The sequence below is a fragment of the Crocodylus porosus genome, unplaced genomic scaffold (assembly GCF_001723895.1).
Source record: "Crocodylus porosus isolate Cpor-Errol unplaced genomic scaffold, CroPor_comp1, whole genome shotgun sequence".
Taxonomy (NCBI): domain Eukaryota; kingdom Metazoa; phylum Chordata; order Crocodylia; family Crocodylidae; genus Crocodylus; species Crocodylus porosus.
In genome coordinates, this window is record NW_017728951.1 from 38,159,242 (window position 1) to 38,172,208 (window position 12,967).

The following is a 12,967-nucleotide window of genomic DNA, read 5'->3' on the forward strand; positions in this document are numbered from 1 at the left end:
GCAGGCCTGAGCATGCCACTGCCTCTTCTGTCCAGCAAATTAGATGTCTCATTTTGTGTCCCTGCAGAAATCACGCTACAGCACCTATGCCATGCTGCTGCGTGCCAAGCTGAAAGCTGGCTCTGATGACCTGGCAGCCTTTGAGTCCACGCTGTTTGACACGGCAGTGGGTGAGGACAACCTCAAGAAATCCCGCTCCAGCCCCTTGCTCAACGTGGAGCCAGCCAGCACAGGCCCCAAGGTGAAACGCAACATCTCAGAGCGTGGCGGCACCCGTCAGTCCACCAACCATCCGCAGAAATCGTAGGGGCAAGGGCAGCAAGCTGCACATTCCTGTTCCAGCCCTACATGGTGGGAGGCCATGCCCACACCAGCCCAAACCTGCATGACTTCATCCTTGACGGGCACAAGCCATGGGGGCTGATTGCGCTCACCCTGCCACCAGCACCAGTGGAAGGAGCCCCAACACATCAGCATGGAACCAGTTCCCTCCACTGAGGCTCATGGGAAACATCGACGCAGTGCAGTAGCAACAAGGGAACCATCTCCATACCTGCAGACTTCCTAGCAAGACCTCTACCCGCTTCACCTCAACCTGGCTGCAGGTTCCCTGAGAGCAGAGTGATGGGGCTAGATTATACAGTGGCTGCCCTACGCTAGGCGGGCCCTGTGAGCTGCCCACCAGACTCTAGGGCAGACGGGATTGTGGGTAGAGACCCCAAAGAGGGCCAGTCAATGCATCAGTGCTACAGCCCTGGTCATGCCAGCTGGAAGCTGCTTTTTTGTTTCCTGCCAGCTGGGCCAGTCAGGCCATCCACATCCTGGCCATGGCCCCTTGCTCCTCCACCCTGCCCATTTCTTACTGTTTTGAATGGTTTTTGTGATACAGTTTTGCACTTTTTAGTACCTGAATGAGCTGAACTACGTGAAGTTTTTTGGGGGTGATTTTGATGATTTTTTGGGGGAACTGTGAAAAAGAATTATTTCCTAGAAGCATTGCATTTTTTGGACAGTTTTTAATCAGGGCCCTGGGCTGAGGCCCCAGCCCTGCCCACAGAAGCCCTGGCACTCATCTGTTTTCTATGTCACACACAAGAGGCAGCTCATTTGGTGCAGACTCCTCCCTGCTCCTGCACTAGATGCCGTCTTGCAGCCTCACATGAGCCTGTGGTCTGAGCAGCAACCACATAGCAAGGGGAGCTTGCTTCCAGCCAGATGACAAAGCCATAATCAAGGGGCTGGCTCTATTCACCCTTTAGAGCACAGATGCAGGCAGCTTCAACTGCTGTCTGGAGCCTCAGCAGCAGTGGCTGAGGCCAGGTGCTGGGCTGGTGCACACGAGGTACCTTGTCTTTTCCTGGTAAGTGGGGAGGGTGTGAATGGGGTTAATTCCCAGCCACTGGTTAGGCTGGAGCAACTAACAAAGAGGGGAAACACACAACAGCTGCAGGTGGTGTCTTCCCCCTCTGTACAGCTGTCTCCTTCCTTGATCTTCCCCTTTCTAAAAGGGCTTGGAGGCAGCAGTCAGGTCCTGGCAGCTGGATTCAGCCCCTGCCTCCTTGGGTCCTGGCACAAGCATTCAGAGGAATGTGTATTGTAACCTGGGGCAGGAGTTGCACATACCTGACACCAGGCTTGGCCTGGCTCGTCTCTCTTCTCCCAAGGTAACAGGACTGCTGCATGGGCTGAAGCCAAGGCCCCCTTCTCCACCCAGTGCTGCCCTGGCACTTAGTGCAAGGGGGTCTACTTGCAGCACAGCAACATCAAGCACTTGTGGCTGGGCAGCAGGCCCAGCCTGAAAAGGCAGTAGGCGTGGAGCAGAAGGGGGCAGCATGCCCATAGGGCCCTCCCTGAATGGCAGCAGTTCATGCAGGCAGCCTTCCATGCAGCTGCCACCCCTTCCCACCCCCCTTGCAGGAGGGCTGGGTTGGGAGGGAAGGGGGAGAGTGGTGTGCTGCTCTTGGCCATGGGGACCTGGCTGGCTCCAGCACTGACTCTGTGAATGTGTCAAACTTTTTATTCTGCACTCTTTTGAGTCTACTGCAAAAAAAAAAAAAAAAAAAAAAAAAAATCCATCCTCGAGCAAATGGCTCTAGGTGAAACCTTTGTACAGCTTCTTCCATCAGGTACTGAAGTAAAACCTGCTCTCGAGATCTTGCCAAGGGTGTGATTCTTCCACTGTCCTCTGCTCCCAGAGGGGTGGATACACAGGCTGGGGCAGCAGCTGGTCTTAGGGGCTGCGACGGGCAGCACTTTGAACTGAACAAAGCCTCAGTCACCCTGGCAGCAGGCCAGAGCAACCTGGTGTGGGTTACCCAGTATCCTGTGGGCAGAGTCCAGGTGGGAGAAGAAGAGCGCCAAGAGAATGGAGAGTTTTCAGCCTGCAGGGCCAGATCATGGGAGTCGGGGCCTGTAACCATCCCTGCTGCAGACCCTGTGCAGTAGGTAGCTCTGGGGCCCTCTGCTTAGGGAGGATGCTGGAGACACCAAGTGCAGAAGCAGTAGGAATAGTGGTCCTTTATTCACCTGGAACCAAACTAGGGACCATTAAATAAGAGCAGAGCGGGGGCTGGGCTGTGGGCTCCAACCAAGTCCAAAGCAGGGCAGCTGGGGCCCAGTATGGGCAGCTAGCCCTAGGCCCAAAGGCACTTGTATTTGATCCACCGCAGGTGCAAGAGCCTCCAGCGGCTCCTCCCTCCCCATATGTCATTCACAGCTGGGCTCCCTAGCACAGAGGATGCGCCCAGTGGTTCAGTGCACTTGCTGCTGTTGGCTGTGGGCGAGTGGGCTTGGCAGCTCTGCAGAGGCTGGCGGGCACAGTTTAGGGGTTAAGGCTGATGATTGCTCCTCCTCCACCGACTGGCTCCCATAGGCACTGTCCTCCTTGAGCTCTGCACAGCAGGAAGACACCATGATGAGCCCGGAGGCACAGGTGAGGCATCAGCCCATCCCCCTGCCCCTACAAGCTCAGCCCTGGCCCTTACCTGTGCTCTGCAGCTTGTTGTATGTCTCAGCCTTACGCAACATCCTCACACCCTCACTGAGCCCCATGGAGTCCAGCGCTTCCAGTAAGCTGCTCAGACTGCCACCGGAGAGCTGAAGAGAGAGCAGCAATGAGAGGGGCTCATGGGGCAGCAGTGAAAGGGCTGGGAAGGGCATCCTAGGGAGAGGACTCACCTCATAGCTGAGCAGGAGGCTCCTGCTGGGGGAGGCTGTGTCCTTGAAGGTCTCCACCAGGCTGCAGAGCCCCAGCCTCTTGGCCAGCTCAGTCCAGTCCGAGCCCCCACGATTCTGATTCAGTAGCAGCTCCAGTCCCTGCAGGATCTCGCTGTCAAGGGACAGGATGTTCCCTGGGTAGGAGAAATGTGTCAGCAGGCCCTATCCCCTTCTCCTCAGTGAGACCAAGGGAGATGGACTGGCCTGGGCATAGCATCTGTGGTGAGGCCCCAGGTGGGGCTGGACCCACTCACCTGGCCTGGACACTGCAGGCAGCTCTGACTCCGGGCCCTGCTGTGAGGCGCGCAGCAATATCTCCCGCACCTAGAGGACAGGAGCACACTACAGTTAAATAAGCAGTGGCCACTGCATGCCCTGCCCAGGTAGCATGGCAAGACTAAGGCCTCCCCCCAGCCAGGCCAAAGGCTACAGTCAAGAGCCTGGCCTGCAGAGGCAAGCTGGCAACAGGCAATGACACCTGGCGCCAGAGCCACACATACTGACCCCAGGGGCTGCAGCACAGACCGCACATGCTCTCCTACCCCACTAAGCACCTTGCCCCTGCCCCACTGCCACTGGGACCCAGGCCCCCATAGACCAGGCAAGGTAAAGGAGACTGCATATCTATTACGTAAGAAGAGTGGCTCCCAGACTGGAGGAGGAAGAGGCACTGCCTGCAGGGCAGGACCAGCCTGGCTGCGGGCAGGGAATAGGCTGCAGGCAGAGAACAAGCTGCTCCTCAGTTAGCCAGTCCTCAGCTGTGCCCTGGCTGGCTCTGGCTCCACCTGTAGCAGGCTCTCCTGGCAGGAGTGCGCTGATGTCTCCCCTCACCATGTCCTGGCACTGACCACAGCAGCTACATACATGTCTTGTTGCTGGTGTGTTCATGGGATGCTACATTTGGAGCCACCCACACTGCCAGGGCACCAAGGGCACCCATGACCCTCTACCAGGCACCAGTCTCTAATGCCTGCCTGTGAGGACAGTGCCACAGGCCATGCCACAGCAAACACCCTGCCCCCTCCGACCTCCTGCTCTGGGAACTTAGATTCCCATGGCTTTAACCCCTCGCCATCTGCACCTTCTGACTCCGGGTTAAGTCGAGTGGTGTGTGTCTCCGGCGCAGCTTTGCCCCACTGGCACGAGACTCTTTGCTCCTCTTCCCAGCAGTAACACCAAGGTCCATGTCATCCATATCCTGCAGCATGGCAGTATCTGCCTCTCCCAGATCCATGTGTCCCTCCTGCTCCTCAGGGTCTGTGTCCACATCACTGCTTGCTTCAGAGGAGGAGGGACTGGGACTCACTGGCTCATCATTCTCACACAGAACGTCTGCCCCTGGGAAAGAAAGGAAGGGACATGGGAGTTAGAGCACTCGGAGCAGGACTGCAAGCAACTCCCACCCTTCCCCTGCCACCTCACAGCCCCAGGGCTGCACTCTCTTCCAGCTGGCAGAGAGCAGGAATCTGGTGCAGCAAGGACCGTGTAGTGCCCCTATCCTGAGCAGCTACCCTTTGCCACTCTCCCTGTGGGACCAGACCTGGCTAAGTAGTGCGGCTGAGCTGAAGGCTAAACCACTGGGCTAACTCAGGGAGGGAGGCTACTGCCTGGCCCTAGGTCTCTGGCACCCCAGGCTCTAAGATCCACCCTACCTACACAGCAGACATGGCCTCCAGCCCCAGCCCAGAGCCCGACATCCCCCAGTGGGTCCTCTTTCCCACCTGCACACTCACCAGTCCCAAAGAGGACCAGATACCTCTTCCCATAGTCCAGACTACAAGCAGGGAACCAGCCCCTTCCCTAAAAGGGCTCGCTGGAGCCTGGCCAGCACAGCTTCAGCTGCACAATGTCTCAGGGGCTGCTGAATCATGAGGTCAGAAAGAAGCATTACCTGATTTGATGAGCATTTTGGTAAGGGTGGGAGAGCCCAGGCCTGCAGCCAGATGCAGAGGAGTGTTCCCAGCAAATGTCCTCGCATTGATATCTGCTCCCAGCTGCAGGCGAAACCACAACAGCCATTGAGGAAGGGAAGGAACCAGTGCCACAGGCCCACTGCCCCGACCTCCACCTCCATGCCAGATGCAACAGCAGGGAGTGCCCCTGGCAACTCATCCCTCCAGGCAGGCAGTATAATCACTCCCACATCGCTCAGTGCACTGCAGACCCATGTCAGTGCATCCAGTCTGAGGGCAGGGATTGAGGAAAGGATACCAAAAGGAACCCTGGGCAGCAGCCTGGCTGGAGCCTGTGCTTTCCTGTCATTCTCCTGTGCTTCAAGAGCCCTCCCTGCCCCATGGACAGGGAGGGACTGGGTGCCTTGATACCCCCAGGAGGGCTCCTAGCCCCATACCTTCTTCACCAGGTGGGCAGCCATGTTGAGGTTGTCCATCTCCACAGCCAGATGCAGAGGTGTCCGCCCACCCTGCCGCTCGGCAGCATTCACGTCAGCTCCTTTCCGGACCAGCAGCTCCAGGCAAGCCAAGCTCTTCACTTGCACAGCCACATGCACAGGGAGCAGCCCTGGAACATCCGAGGGCAGGTGTTGGTGCCAGCCACAGGACAGAAGCAGCTGCCCCTCCCCTCCTTGCCACATCCCACTCAGATGCCATCTCCCCTTGCCTTACCAGAGCCCACCCTGGCCCCTGTTAGTGTGAACACACTTGCACACAGGTCTCTCCAAGGGCTGCTTCCCTGGGCCAAGGGGCTCAGGGACCAGAGCAGACAACTCTGTGAGGTGGGAACAATCAGCAGGGACCTTTCCAAGTCATTCCCGGTGTGGCCAGACTGGACCAGATCCAAGCCCATGGAGTCAGTCAGTCACATGGGGAGAAGCTCTCTCCTGGGTGTCCCACTGCCCTTCATTCAGCACATTTGGTCCCCCCCCCGCAAACTCTGCCCCTCTCCTCACCATGGTAATTGGGTGTATTGAGCAAAGAGAGGGCAGCAGCACCCAGATGTGCCAGCAGCATCTTAAGCACCTCCTCATCACCCGCCTGGAGCGCCAGGTGCAGCAGCGAGTTGCCATAGCGATCCAGCAGAGTGGGGTCTGCATGAGCCTGCAGCAGTAACTGCACCACCTGCGGCTGCTTGGTGATCACGGCCAGATGCAGGGGAGTCTGTGGGGAGACCAGAGACAGCCCAGCTCACAAGGGGCAAAGAGCTGCAATCACCTCACCCCATCCCCTCCCCCACTGGAAGTGCAACTTTCTGCCGTCCAGACCCGGTAGCCACTAGGGGGCACAGCATGCCCAGTTCCTGGGCTCAGCAGCCTCTCAGCAGATAGCAAAATACCCCAGGGTCTCTGGTGTTTCAAAGGCCCTGGCACACCACGCTGTCTCACTTGGATGTGCAGGTGTCTGAACCCAGACACCTGCACATCCAGACAGCAGAGCATGGGCTACGCCCAGGAACAGAGGTGCAAGACAAGAAAGGCTCCAACAGAGATGGCAAGGCAAGAGCAGGGGGAGTCTGTCACGGGGCAGCCCAGGGTTTCCGCACCTGCTGCAAGTGGTTGGCCACATTGATGATCTGTTGGTTGGGGATACCACTGATGACCTCCACCAGCTGCTTAATCACAGCCGTCTGCTCGTGGATAATGGCGAGGTGCAAAGGCCTGTGGGAAGAGAACCTCAGCTCCTGCTCCACAGCGCTGCATGCTCCAAACCCCATCCCAGTTTCATGCTCCTGGCCATCCCCACTCCAACCCAGCCAGCTCAGCACTTCCCAGCTTCTTTCCACTTATTCTACAAGGTCCAGCCTGTCCCTGCCAGTGTTCAGCTGCAGAGGGCTCCTGTGCCCACCCAGCCCACCCTGCCTCTATCCAAGCTTGAAGAAAAACTCCTGGCACACAAGCCTTGACTTTGTGGGCCACAGAGGCCTTTGAGCATTGAGAAACATTTGTGGGGGCTGGCCCAAACCCTGCAGGCAGGCACTCGCATACTGGCACAAGGAGCTGAGGCTGGACCTGGGAACACCCACTGATCCCTTCAGAGGAACCTCTGGGGTGCAGGAAAAAGCCCTCTGAGGCTAGAAAGGAGCACGTGCTTAGCACAGCTCAGACATAGGACCTGAGCCCTCCAGGCCCCACCCCTGCACAGCAGATGCTTCCTAGGAGTCCCAGCCTCTCTGTTTAACTCACGTGTCTCCATTCTCATCCTGAGAGGCTGCCAGGTGCCTCTGAACAGCCAGCAGCATGCGTGGGTCAGCAGTGACCGAGTAGTCCAGCAGGGCATGGGCATTACGCTGTGTCAGTGCCAGTATCCGCATGTTACACAGCTGGGCTGAGAAGCAAAGCAGGATGTCAGCACCAGAGACAGCTCAGGCCCCCAGACTCACCACCAACACGCTCTGCTCGCCACCCCACCACAGTAAAGTGGGGAACAGCCATCTGGCCACACCAGAACTGGAGGCAGTGCTTCCTTCTGGGCTCCTAAAACATCAGCTCGTGTCCTGAGCATGAGGTCAGACTATCCCACCCTCACTCTTTCTGCCTTCTGGACCTGCGGCAATGCAGGGCTGTTTTCCAGTCCATGCTCCCTCTCTCCATGAAACCACATGTGCAGCACTAATCCCTCAGACCTTGGGATCAGCACCTCCTTGGCACCCCTAGGGTCTCCCCACCCCTGCCATACCATGGTACTGCAGGGCCTGGCTGTAACTCTGCTCTGCTGGTAGTTGCCTCTCAGCACCTTCCTCCTCCATCTTGCTGGCTCTGGCCATCTGCACCCCACTCTGGTAGCTGCCCATGGGGTGGGGGCCTGATGAGTAGATGCTGTTGTAAGCCAGCCCAGGGGCATAAGGGTAGCTTAGATTCCCACCTGTAGGCCATGAGGGAAAGAGAACCATGATTAAGGTGAGAGCTGGGGGAGCCCGCCATGGTCACCTTTTGCTGCTGCAGCTAGGCAGGGTGCCCAGCCCTCAAGAGGAAGCTCACAGTGGGGAAAAAATCTGAACTCACCTCCACCCGATCCAAACCCACCAGTGCCTCCGCCGGGTCCACCCATGTGTGAGCCCCCACCAAAGTGCTGGGGGAACTGAGGCAGCACCTTTTTCCGCTTCCTCTCCACCTCCTCCTTGTCTGCAGGAAAGACAAGTCAGAGTGTCAGAGCTAGGCCTCAGTCCCACCCTGCCAGGGCAGTCCTCCCCTGGCAGCTGCAGCACTCCCTCTGCCCCCAATCAGGGCAGGGACACAGCAGCTTCAGACCCAGCCATGCCCCTGCCCTGCACTGAGCAGCACTCGCCTTCCACCACTGGGTAGTAGGTGAACTGCTTGGAGTCGCTCACATCTCCCCCTCGCTTCCGCTTCAGCTGCAAGAAGACAGTGACAGGACGGTCGATCTTGGGCTTGTGGTAGGGCGGCGTGCGAAAGACGATGGCATACTGGAGGACAACACAAGACCCAGAGTCAGGCACTGCTGCCACCTGCCTACTCATCCCCACACTCCTACTCCCCCAAGCCACTCATCAGTACCCTCTAGTCACCCATCCTCTGGCAGGAAGGGCAAGAGGCCCCTATGACCCCCTCAATCCCTGTAGCCCCCTTACTGCTGGAAGCAGCCCCTGCCTTACCTGCTTATGCACATCTGTAGGGGAGAAGTCACCAAAAGCCTGCCAGCCATTCTCATCGTCCTCATAGAATCGCACCTCTATGTCATCTGGGGTGGGAGGAAAAGGAGGGACAGGGGTAGGGTTTAATGCAGCAGCTCAGAGACCATCCAGCTACCAAGAGCTCTCCCGCAGGGCAGGAGGGCCTTACCCAGGGCTCCAGCCTCTCCTCCACTACAGGGAGGCACTGCAGTCACTGCCATGGTCTCACCTCAGAGCTCTTCTGCATCCTCAGTAGAGACCAGACATTTCCTGGTTCCCCCTTCCCCCCAGGCTCCTCACAGCAATTTTTTCTGTCTTCTCCCCTCCCCCAGGTTCCAAATGGGCCTGCCAACCTGTCTGGCTCCAGAAGACGGATTCTCTGTTAAACCTTAGAGCATCCTCCTGATGCCCAGGGGGCCTCAGGCTGGTTCCTCACCTTTCTGGACTTTATCACACAGCAAGTAGACCTCATCCCCACCCCGCACTGAGCCAGCTGTCTTATCCATCCGTGAGATCTTCAGGTTGGACGCCCCAGGTGACTCTGCAGAGAGGGAGAGCATTTTGAGCCGACACTTGGAGCTGCTGCCCTGTCAGGCACACAGACACAAGCTATGACAGAGCTTCTAGAGAGGCACATGTGACTCCTGCCAGAGTCCCTGGGTCCTGCTTTAGCTGCACACTGTCCTGCTTCAACCCTCCTTCCCCAAAACATCTCTTACAAGGAAGTAGTTCTTCCTCTGCAACCCTGCAGGGAGCAAAGCAGGGAGTCATCGGGTTGCTGTCGCAGCCCAGCCCAACCACTGACAACACCGTACAGGGAAAACCCCCAGGCACTGAATCAGCAAATCCCAGAGAAACACCTTGCCCAACAACGTGCCCTTCCTGACATGCCCAACAGCCACATGCCCAGGGAAAGTGCTCCACCATGGCTGCCAACTAGGTTTGCTCCTGCTCATGAGGTGGGAGGCCATGGACACCTGTTTCTTCCTGAAGATTGGGTGCACAGCAAGAGGGCAGCTGGGACCAAGTAGAGCCCAAGCTGTAAGAGCCCCGAGTTAGTTCTGAGTGAAGGGAAAATCCAGACATTTCTCCCACAGCCAACCTCCCAGCCCAGGGCTTTCCAAGAACATACACAAGCTCAGGGCAAACCCGCTTCAGTGCCTGGAGCAGCTGGGTCTTGGCATGCCCAGCACTTACTGCTGTCATGAATTGGGTCCGAGATGACAGGGTTCAGGGCCAGGGTGAAGTTCCCACTGCTGTCACGGAGGTAGGCGGTGAAGCGGAGACGCACAATGCTCAGATCCATCACCTTCTTTAGCTCCTTTGCCTCCACCTCAATCTCTCGCACCTCAGAATCTGCCCCGGGGAGGGAAGGGAGGCCAAGATTGCAGGCTGCCCAGTGCTGGGAAAGGACTCTAGCTCAGAGCCCCTTGCGCCATCCTGCATTGCACCACTCCCTCTATCCCCCCTGACTGCCCCTCCCCAGGTCCCCAGACCCTCTGCAACCCAGCTCCAGCCTACCCTTGAGCCGCCTGACTTCACTCCTTGCAGCAAGTGCCAGTCCCTTGCCCACCCCCCAAACTCCCTGCAGTTTGTTCCCTGGCTTTATGTCCGGCTGGCCACCCTTCTCTGTGGCCCCTTACCTGTCAGCAGCTGACTTCTGTTACGCAACTTCTGCTGCTTTAGCTTCTCCTTCATGATCTCCATCATGTTCTTCTTGGTCACATGGAGCACCCCGAGGTTGTTGAACCTGGGGGAGAGGAGCCGAGGGGATGATCAGTGAGCAAGGACACTGGGGTGGGGTAGTAGCCTGCCCAACAGCTGCAGCTAGAGGGATGCAGGAGGGGTTGCCAGTCACTGAAACAGGGATGAGCAAATGCAGGGTGGTGAGGCCCTTGGCAGAAAGGGTTAAATCTGCCAGCAAGAGGGGCACTTAAGGAGCAAAGAGTTGATGTATGCATTTCCTAAGGAGGCCTTGATAGAAGGGACCATTGGGGAAGCTGGGAAAAAGTCAAGCTAGCTCCAGTATGGAGGGCAGGGCCAAGCTTGGAGAGGTTCAGGAAATGGCACCAGCCTGGGGAATCCAAGTCAGACTGGGCTGACAACACAGGCTGGATTTTGATGAAAGCTACTAGGAGCAAAGGCCCCAAAGCCTCATGTCCAGAGTACCCCACACACAGCATCTGCCTTGCCCCACAACTGAGCCCACAACGCAGTCTCAGAACTTCAGCCAGTGCCCTTTGGCACACCCAACTGGTTCTGCCAGAAGCGAGCAGCTTCAAGGGACTTTCCAGATATGCTCACGCAACCTGCACACCTGCCTCCCAGCTGTCTAGCATGGGCAAAGGGCTTTGCAGGGAGCTTTATGCAAGGGATTGTCAGGTAAGACCTTTTCCAAGCAGCCCAGATACAGTCAGTCATTCATGAAGGTTGAAGGAAGGAGCCAGCTAAAAAGCAGCAGTGGGAGCTAATGGGTAGAGGTTGTGTGGTGCAGAACAAGAGGAAGGAAGCACCCCCAACACAGGGACCAGGACCTAATACTATTGCTGAAGATGCTGAGCTGTGAACAGAAGGAGAGCCTGCACAGGGGTGCAGCTGGGCTAGGGACACAAGCCTAACACATTTGCTCCCTACACTAAGCACAAGGGACATTACCCAAGCCCATCATCCACTGCGGCATAGCCACCCCCTAGCCGGGGCCTGCAGGAGCCTTCCCCAGCCTTCAGCAGTGCAGTACATACTGTGCTGTCATGTCCTTGGGCCCTACAGTCACAATGCAATTGCCAGCTTCGTTGCACTGCTTCCCCACCAGGCTGTGGGCATGCACACGCGGGGGGTCACTGTGGGTCACCAGGTCCACTTCAATCCGTGCCAGGCCTACATAGTTGCAGATCTGTAGGGCAAAGGGGAGCTCTCAGAAAGTTCATAATCATGACAACCTCCACCCCATGAGCTCTGGCCTCAGACCCCGTCTACAATCTCCCCATGGCAGGAACAAATCCCATCCTAAGCACCGTGAAGCACACACATGCCCTGCACAGGCTTCACCCCTACCCCCACCGTGTGCCAGACAAGGTGCAGGGAGTACCCCCACGGCTGGGCAGAACAGCACCGTCTCCTCCAGGGCCTGGTGCTCACCTTGACTGTGGGGTAAGTCTTGCGTCCCTTCTCGCTAGATGCTCCAGGCAGCCCACCATGGGAAGGGCCTTCACAGCCGTATCGGAACCGGAACCCGCGCTGCAGAACCAGAACCCGTGTCACCGCACCGCCAGAGCCCGAGCGCCCTGCCAACCGGGGGGCTGGGCACAGGGACCCTACACTCAAGGCAGTGGGTTCACAGCTACTTCAGCCCCAGCTTCCCCAACCAGAAGGCACCACAGAGAGCGGTGAAACACCACTGTCTAGAGCAGCGGTTCCCAACGTGCGACCCACGCGGGGACTCGAAACGGTGGCTGTCCTCGACAGATCCAGCTGGCTGGTGAAGCGGTAGCCACTGACCCTTCAGAAGCAGCTGACTGACAAATCTTAGCAGTAGCCCTGTAATCCACTCTTAAGGATAAAAGACTTCCCTTATAAAGGGCCTGGAAGCTCTGACTGAACCCGCAGTTTCCACTTCTCCAATTGCTTTTTGGAGGCACTCAGCTGTATGAGCTGACCCGGCACATTTGTCAGCAAGGTAAGTCGGGTGCGTAAGCCCCAAGCACGACTTCCCACCCACTAAGCAGGCCGCAAACAAAACTTTGGAAATCATTGGTATAGAGAGAACAGGGCTGCCAAGGCCTTACCTGTTTTGGCTGCTCGATGATGAGAAGATATGGGCCTTCGGCTGGGGAGAAGAAAGGAAAGATACTGAGGGGAGAAAGAACACTTGCCCCCCGTCCTGGTGATGCCGGTCGGCAGCGCTGGGTGGGAGGCCATGGCGAGCACACCCTCACTGAGCTGCAGCCAGTTCTCTCTGGCACTACGGGAACTTCAGACCAGCGAAGGCCCCGTAGCCTTGGCAGTGGGACAGCGTTTCTGGGGTTCGTGGTAGGGGCTGAGCGGGAAGGGGATGGCCCTGCTCACCCACCGGAATGAAGGGCAGAGCGGGATGGGAAGCCCCTGGGGACGGATCACAGGCCAGCGCTGTGCCCTGGGATGCTCCAGCCAGCCGGACCAGGCGTCC

General features: G+C 57.7%; 2 protein-coding genes across 6 annotated transcripts in view; one reads left to right on the top strand and one right to left on the bottom strand.

Moving 5' to 3' along the window:
- Window positions 1-2,149, top strand: part of PSD (pleckstrin and Sec7 domain containing) — a 72,380-nt gene extending 70,231 nt beyond the window's left edge. For all 5 annotated transcript variants that reach the window (XM_019555998.1, XM_019556000.1, XM_019555999.1 and 2 more), the window contains one exon: window positions 68-2,149. In XM_019555998.1, coding sequence (XP_019411543.1) covers window positions 68-307 — 240 coding nt within the window. In that variant the 3' untranslated portion in view covers window positions 308-2,149. The remainder of the gene's footprint in view (window positions 1-67) is intronic.
- NFKB2 (nuclear factor kappa B subunit 2) overlaps window positions 2,000-12,967 on the bottom strand; it is an 11,747-nt gene continuing 779 nt past the window's right edge. Inside the window, exons 2-21 of the mRNA XM_019555527.1 lie at window positions 12,588-12,859; window positions 11,941-12,039; window positions 11,544-11,695; window positions 10,446-10,552; window positions 10,000-10,158; window positions 9,239-9,343; window positions 8,785-8,870; window positions 8,457-8,595; window positions 8,174-8,293; window positions 7,848-8,033; window positions 7,355-7,496; window positions 6,715-6,829; window positions 6,125-6,332; window positions 5,567-5,736; window positions 5,108-5,210; window positions 4,298-4,554; window positions 3,471-3,540; window positions 3,178-3,350; window positions 2,985-3,096; window positions 2,000-2,891 (exon numbers count right to left, since the gene is read on the bottom strand). Coding sequence (XP_019411072.1) covers window positions 2,752-2,891; window positions 2,985-3,096; window positions 3,178-3,350; window positions 3,471-3,540; window positions 4,298-4,554; window positions 5,108-5,210; window positions 5,567-5,736; window positions 6,125-6,332; window positions 6,715-6,829; window positions 7,355-7,496; window positions 7,848-8,033; window positions 8,174-8,293; window positions 8,457-8,595; window positions 8,785-8,870; window positions 9,239-9,343; window positions 10,000-10,158; window positions 10,446-10,552; window positions 11,544-11,695; window positions 11,941-12,039; window positions 12,588-12,859 — 2,915 coding nt within the window. The 3' untranslated portion in view covers window positions 2,000-2,751. The remainder of the gene's footprint in view (window positions 2,892-2,984; window positions 3,097-3,177; window positions 3,351-3,470; window positions 3,541-4,297; window positions 4,555-5,107; window positions 5,211-5,566; window positions 5,737-6,124; window positions 6,333-6,714; window positions 6,830-7,354; window positions 7,497-7,847; window positions 8,034-8,173; window positions 8,294-8,456; window positions 8,596-8,784; window positions 8,871-9,238; window positions 9,344-9,999; window positions 10,159-10,445; window positions 10,553-11,543; window positions 11,696-11,940; window positions 12,040-12,587; window positions 12,860-12,967) is intronic.